This window comes from Nothobranchius furzeri, chromosome 10 (genome assembly GCF_043380555.1).
Source record: "Nothobranchius furzeri strain GRZ-AD chromosome 10, NfurGRZ-RIMD1, whole genome shotgun sequence".
Classification (NCBI taxonomy): domain Eukaryota; kingdom Metazoa; phylum Chordata; class Actinopteri; order Cyprinodontiformes; family Nothobranchiidae; genus Nothobranchius; species Nothobranchius furzeri.
In genome coordinates, this window is record NC_091750.1 from 62,610,083 (window position 1) to 62,617,828 (window position 7,746).

Genomic DNA, 7,746 nt, shown 5'->3' on the forward strand with positions numbered 1-7,746 from the left:
CCTCCCTGATACAGTCCATCTACCTACTAACAACAGGCAATCTAACACTAGTCAGTGACTTGATGCAATTTGCTGGGTTCCTTATATAGGAAACATTTTTCCTGATTGGCTTAATGAAATGACTTGGATTGGAATGTTTATTATGTGAAGTGCCTTGAGATGACTCCTCCTTGAACTGTCACCTTATCGTGGTGGAGGAGTTTGAGTGCCCTAATGATCCTAGGAGCTATGTTGTCTGGGGCACTTTGTGCCCCTGGTAAGGTCTCCCATGACAAATTGGTCTTAGGTGAAGGGTGAGACAAAGAACGGTTCACAGGATCTTTCATGGATGTAAATTCAAAGAGTTGGAGTACCCGGCCCGGAGGGTTACCGGGATCCCACCCTGGAGCCAGGCCTGGGGTTGGGACCCGTGAGCGAGCGCCTGGTGGCCGGGCTTTCGCCCATTGGGCCCAGCCGGGCCCTGCCTGAACCGGATACATGGGCTCATCCAACTGTGGACCCACCACCCGCAGGAGGAACATGAAGGGTCCGGTGCAGTGTGGATCGGGTGGCAGACCAAGGCGGGAGCCTTGGCGGTCCGATCCCCGGACAAGAAAACTGGTTTTTGGGACATGGAACGTCACCTTGTTGGCGGGGAAGGAGCAGGAGCTTGTGGCAGAGATTGAGCGGTACCGGCTAGATATAGTCGGACTCACCTCGACACATAGCATTGGCTCTGGAACCCAAGTCCTTGAGAGGGGTTGGACACTCTCCTTTGCTGGAGTTGCTCCGGGTGAGAGGCGGAGGGCTGGGGTTGGCTTTTTGTTAGCCCCAAGACTCTCTGCCTGTGTGTTGGGGTTTACCCCGGGGGACGAGAGGGTAGCTTCCCTGCGCCTTCAGGTCGGGGAACGGGTCCTGACTGTTGTTTGTGCTTATGGGCCAAATATCAGTTCAGAGTACCCACCCTTTTTGGAGTCCCTGGGACGAGTGCTAGATAGTGCTCCATCGGGGGACTCCATTGTCCTGCTGGGGGACTTCAATGCTCACGTGGGCAATGACAGCTTGACCTGGAGGGGTGTGATTGGGAGGAACGGCCCGCCTGATCTGAACTTGAGTGGTGTTTCGTTATTGGACTTCTGTGCAAGCCACAGTTTGGCCATAACGAACACCATGTTCGAACATAAGGATGCCCATCGGTACACTTGGTACCAGGGCAGCCTAGGTCGCAGGTCGATGATAGACTTTGTAGTCGTATCATCTGATCTGATCTGTTCTGTTTTGGACACCCGAGTGAAGAGAGGAGCGGAGGTGTCAACTGATCACCACCTGGTGGTGAGTTGGATCAGATGGCAGGGGAAGATGCCGCGTAGACCTGGCAGACCCAAATGAATAGTGAGGGTCTACTGGGAACGCCTGGCAGAAGAACCTGTTAAGACGATCTTCAACTCCCACCTCCGGCAGAGCTTTGACCGCGTCCTGAGAGCAGTGGGGGGACATTGACTCCGAGTGGGCCTTGTTCCACTCTGCAATTGTTGAGGCGGCTGTTGCTAGCTGTGGTCGCAAGGTGGCCGGTGCCAGTCGTGGTGGCAACCCCCGTACCCACTGGTGGACACCAGAGGTTCGGGGAGCCGTCAGGCTGAAGAAGGAGGCCGACAGGGCATGACTGGTCTGTGGGTCTCCGGAGGCAGCAGACAGGTACCGTATAGCCAAGCAGGGTGCAGAAGTGGCAGTTGCCGAGGCAAAATTTCGGGCATGGGAGGAGTTTGGTGAGGCCATGGAGAAAGACTATCAATCCTCTCCAAAGAGGTTCTGGCAAACTGTCCGGCGCCTCAGGAGAGGAAGGCAGCAACTCGCTCACACTGTTTACAGTGGGGATGGGGAGCTGCTGAAGTCAACTGGGGCTATAGTCGGACGGTGGAAGGAATTCTTTGAGGTGCTCCTCAATCACACCTATGCGGATTCCAAGGAGGAACCAGAGCCGGGGGACCTGGGGATGGACTGTCCAATCTCGGGGGCAGAAGTTGCTGAGGTAGTCAAACAACTACACAGCGGCGGAGCCCTGGGGGCGGATGAGGTTCGTCCTGGGTATCTCAAGGCTATGGATCTTTTAGGGCTGTCATGTTTGACACGTCTCTGCAACATTGCGTGGTCATCGGGGGCAGTTCCTGTGGAGTGGCAGACCGGGGTGGTGGTCCCCATCTTTAAGAAGGGTGACCTGAGGGTGTCTTCCAACTATAGGAGGATCACACTCCTCAGCCTCCCTGGAAAGGTCTACTCCAAGATACTGGAGAGGAGGGTCCGATCGATAGTTGAATCTCAGATTGAGGAGGAGCAAAGTGGTATTCGTCCTGGCCGTGGAACTGTGGACAAGCTCTATACCCTTGCAAGGGTGATGGAGGGGGCATGGGAGTTTGCCCAACCAATCCACATGTGTTTTGTGGATTTGGAAAAGGCTTATGACCGTGTCCCCAGGGGCACCCTGTGGGGGACGCTCCAGGAGTATGGGGTGGGTGGCTTTCTGTTAAGGGCCATTCAGTCCCTTTACCAGAGGAGCGTGAGTTTGGTCCGCATAGCCGGTAGTAAGTCAGACCTGTTCCCGGTGAGGGTTGGACTCTGCCAGGGCTGCTCTTTGTCACCGGTTCTGTTCATTACCTTTATGGACAGAATTTCTAGGCACAGCCGTGGTGTGGAGTGTGTCGAGTTTGGTGGGAAGAGAATCTCGTCTCTGCTTTTTGCGGATGATGTGGTCCTCCTAGCTTCATCCAGCTCTGATCTTCAGCTCTTGCTGGGTAGGTTCGCAGCAGTGTGTGAAGTGGCTGGGATGAGGATCAGCACCTCCAAATCTGAGACCATGGTTCTCGACCGGGAAAGGGTGGCTTGCCAACTCCGGGTCTAGATCTCGGGGTCTTGTTCACGAGTGAGGGTAGGAGGGATCGGGAGATCGACAGGCGGATCGGCTCAGCGTCTGCAGTGATGCGGACGCTGAGCCGATCTGTCGTGGTGAAGAGGGAGCTGAGCCAGAAAGCCAGGCTCTCGATTTACCGGTCGATCTACGTCCCAATCCTCACCTATGGTCATGAGCTTTGGGTGATGACCGAAAGAATGAGATCGCGGATACAAGCGGCCGAAATTAATTTCCTCCATAGGGTGGCTGGGCTCAGCCTTAGAGATAGGGTGAGGAGCTCGGACATTCGAGGCGGACTCGGAGTAGAACCACTGCTCCTCCGGATCGAAAGGAGCCAGTTGAGGTGGTTTGGGCATCTGGTCAGGATGCCTACTGGACGCCTCCCCGGGGAGTTGTTTCGGGCATGTCCTGCCAGCAGGAGGCCCCCGGGTCGACCCAGGACACGTTGGAGAGGTTGCATCTCCAATCTGGTCCGGGAATGTCTTGGGGTCCTGCCGGAGGAGCTGGTGGAGGTGGCCGGGGAGAGGACAGTCTGTATCTCCCTAGTTGGGATGCTGCCCCCACGACCCGGACCCGGATAAGCGGAGGAAGATGACGACGACGATGCCTTGAGATGACTCTTGTCATGACTTGGCGCTTTATAAATAAAATTGAATTGAATTGAATTGAATTGAATTGAATTGCTGTTGTGTCCTTGGGCAAGACACTCAACACGCCTTGTCTGCTGGTGGTGGTCAGTGGGACCGGAAGCACCATTGTATGGCAGGCCAGGTCTTGCCTCTGTCACAGAGCAGCTGTGACTACATAGCTCACTGTCAGAGGCAGACTGAGACATCCCAGATGTAAAACAGAAAACAACTGTAGATCTTTCACCCCCTCTGCTGTGAGAGTGTATAACTCCTCAGTTTAAGTCTGGCATTATCCTGTTACGCAATAAGACCAATGCAATATTCAGTATGGGTTCAATACTCGTTCAATACTGGATTTACATTGCATGACTGTGTCTCTTGCAGTATGCTGCATAGTGTTTGAACCCAAGTTTTTATTCTCTTAGGTGTTGGTGCTGCTGTAACAAGTGGATTTCCCCACTGTGGGATCAATAAAGAATATTCTATTCTATTTATCATCACCAGCATGTGTGTGTGAATGGGTGAATGACTGATTGTGTTGTGAAGCGCCTTGGGGGTTGTAGAATCCTATGAAAGCACTATACAAATACAGACTATTTACCATTTATTATTTTTCTCTTTATTGTTAATCCGTCGATCTTACATGTGGTTCAAGTTGAAGCCTGTACCCTCACAAGCCATACCTTCTTTAGTACAGAAATATCTCCTACTCTTGTTAGCATCTTCATATTTTGTGTCTTTTCTAACTTCAAAACCCCCCAGATGGTCGAGTTTTCCTCTCCACTGTCGCTACATTCTTGCCTATTATGAGCGATTGGGTAAGCTTTACATCTAATTTGATTAGGCTTTTTGGTTTTTCTGTCCTTTCAACTATCCAGAAACATTAAGGGAAACTTTAAGTCACATTTTTTGCTTATTTTTCAATTTTCATTTTAGACAACTTTGAATTAAAAACAGCAAAAGAAAACAGCCTTTTGGTTCAATTAGAATAAAAGTAATTCTTAGGCGATGATAAAGTGCTCATTCAATGTTGAATAGGAATCAGGTTTGTATTTTGCCATTAATTGCTCCATGTTCTAAGTAACAAACCATCACATGATTTATGTTATCAAGCCATTGGACAGCCGTACAGTGATGTAGTTTATGATCATGAGGTAACACATAAATGCTAAGTACAGCTCGGGATAGCTAGTGTTTACCACACACGTGCTGGTCTCAAAAGAGTCAACCAATTCTTTTTGAAGATGTCTTCCCTGAGAACAGCTAGTGGGTGATGCGGGTTTGGTGGTTTCCTTTTTATATCTTAATGATAAAAATATGACGGTAATGCACACAGAAGGAAGAGAAATTGATCTAATTAACTCCACTTTTGTTCGCCCTGCAAGATTTTACCTCAGTGGGTTTTCTAACGTCCCTTATGCCAAGTATTATTATGTCTTCTTGTGTTTTGTTTACATCATGACTGTTCTTGGAAATGGTTTTCTCCTTTCTGTTATCTACCTGGTAAAGACTCTTCATACTCCCAAATATATGATTGTTTTCAACCTGGCTTTGACAGACTTGTGTGGGAGTACTGCTCTCATCCCAAAAGTCTTGGACACATTCTTGTTTGACAGGAGATATATTCTCTATGAGGCATGCTTGAGTTATATGTTCTTTGTTTTATTTTTTGGTGCTGTGCAGTCATGGACTCTAGTCACCATGGCATATGACAGATTTATAGCTATTTGTTTCCCACTAAGATACCACAGTATTGTGACTAAAAAGTCTGTAGTTGCAATGCTGCTGTTTTCCTGGGCTTTTATGTTGAGTATCTTTGTCATCATAGCTGGGCTTCTTAATCGCCTTTCTTTCTGCAGATCTTTAGTGATAGGAAGCTATTTCTGTGATCATGGACCAATATATCGTCTGGCCTGTAATGACACTTATATTAATGAAACAATTGCAATCACTGCGTTTGTAACTATAATTTGTATTCCTTTTGTAATGATAATTACAACTTATGCTTTCATTTCCCTTGCCCTAAGCAGAACCACATCAAGGAATCAAAGACTCAGAGCTCTGAAAACTTGTACATCTCATCTGATTCTTGTTGCTGTTTTTTTCCTGCCTTATATCGGTACTAACGTAGCTGCGCTTACTTCCTATATTCATCCTAATGCCAGAATTATAAACTCTAGTTTGACACACACGGTTCCGTCTCTGATGAACCCTATTATATACTCTTTACAGACAGAAGAAGTGCTGAGTGAAATTAAAAGGCTTTGCAAAAGAAACAGGCTTCAAACAATGAAGTAAAAATAAAGATTATAAACTATTGTTTGGTTAGAAACAATATACTTATGCTGGTAAAATTTTATAACAAAATTACTTTATTTATTATTACCTAATAATACCTTAATTTACTTTTAACAATAATAATTATTTTTTTTCTAAATCCCTCTAAATCTGTGGATTTATTTTTGCCTTTTGGCCGCCAGATGGCGTATGACATCATTAATTTGTAGTGCTGTAGCTAGCTGCTAATAGTTCCTGCTTCAGGCCGTTGATTTAATCTTGTTGAACACAGATAAAAAATATATGTTTACTGGTTTGTAAAAGCGAAGACATTCTGGCTTCCTCATTATTTAGACTAACTATTCAGTTAACGTGAATACTCGTTGTAAATCTTTAGCGAAATGTTTTATTTTGAAGGAATGTACAGGAAGTCCTATCGAGTAATGTCTTGATTAGCTTTATGAACAATGAGAACAGTTTGTTGACAGTATGTTATCATGTGTTCAGAGCTGCAGAGGCCCGGACTCCTGCTGATGGAATGGCAGGATCCGGCAGATTAAAGGCAACAAATGTAGCCTCCTGTCTCCATATGACCGGATACTGAAGAGGTCAAACTGTACATGAAAAACTGACCATTTCTGGACGCTACATGCATATATGTAAATGTGTATATACGAATATACACATATGTATATGTGTATATTCATATATGTATTCATACACATATCCATATATATATATATGTGTGTGTGTGTGTGTGTGTGTGTGTGTGTGTGTGTGTGTGTGTGTGTGTGTGTGTGTGTGTGTGTGTGTGTGTGTGTGTGTGTGTGTGTGTGTGTGTGTGTGTATGCATATATATATCAATCAATCAATCAGATGTATTTATAAAGCGCTTTTCAAACAAAGTGCTTTATAAAATGACCCCAGATTCCCATAACAGGTTAAAAAAATTAACAGACATATGCAAGCACACACACACACACACACACACACACACACACACACACACACACACACACACACACACACACACACACACACACACAAGTAAAAATTATATTTGGCTGAGTCCAGATGAGCCAAGTAAGGTAAGGCAAGGAAACGCCATCAGAGGAGCCATCTGCCCCGGCAGCATCAGGTCTTCCACACTAAGTCAGTGCGCTCAGTGGAGGGGGAGCATAGACCCCACCTACAGAGCGCCCAGGAAGCTTCAGTCGACCACCGCTCCCGGGGCAGAGGGCCCCTACAGAGGAAACACTGGATTAAAATGAGTAAAACCATAATAAAATAGCTAATATAAATGACAAAAGTTAGAAAATAAGTAATAAATAAAATCATATAGACAGTAAAATAATAATATTAAATCATAAAACTGTGCTAAAATATAATCATATAAAACATGCAAAGTAAGTAATAAAATATAATCATGTAAAACGAGGAATAAAACTGTAGTAAATATTTAGATAAAAGCTAACCTAAAAAGATGGGTCTTGAGCCTGGACTTAAAAACATGAACGTTCTCTGCGGCCCTGAGGTCCTCTGGCAGCTCATTCCAGAGGTGAGGGCCATAACACTGGAAGGATGCCTCGCCGTGAGTGTGTGTCCTGACTTTAGGGATGACCAGGAGACGCCTGCCAGAGGAGCGCAGAGGCTGTGAGGGTTCATATGGTAAAAACAGTTCTGAGAGATAAGAATGCCCACCGTTAAGACACTTAAAAACCATTAGAAGAACCTTAAAATTGATCCTGAAACATACGGGGAGCCAATGCAATGATTGTAATATATATTGATTTTAATATATGTGTGTGTGTGTGTGTGTGTGTGTGTGCGCGCGCGCGCGTGTGTGTTGGTAGTCCTGCATTTATCTGACCTATGTATTTCTGTTCGATTTTACTACCTTTATTTTTTTATTGTTTTGTTTTTGTTTCCGGTTTCATCCGGAAATGACGACATCCA

At 46.1% G+C, this 7,746-nt stretch overlaps 1 protein-coding gene across 1 annotated transcript; it reads left to right on the forward strand.

Annotated features, from left to right (window-relative positions):
- Positions 1-4,545: 4,545 nt before the first annotated feature.
- Positions 4,546-5,979, forward strand: LOC107390982 (olfactory receptor 1-like). Its single transcript, XM_070555998.1, has one exon. It carries the CDS (start codon positions 4,831-4,833, stop codon positions 5,809-5,811), a length of 981 nt encoding a protein of 326 aa, XP_070412099.1. The 5' UTR covers positions 4,546-4,830; the 3' UTR covers positions 5,812-5,979.
- The last annotated feature ends 1,767 nt before the right edge of the window (positions 5,980-7,746 follow it).

Bases quoted from the DNA above. Each gene is read 5' to 3' on its own strand.
- LOC107390982 (XM_070555998.1), top strand. From the start codon at position 4,831: ATGACGGTAATGCACACAGAAGGAAGAGAAATTGATCTAATTAACTCC.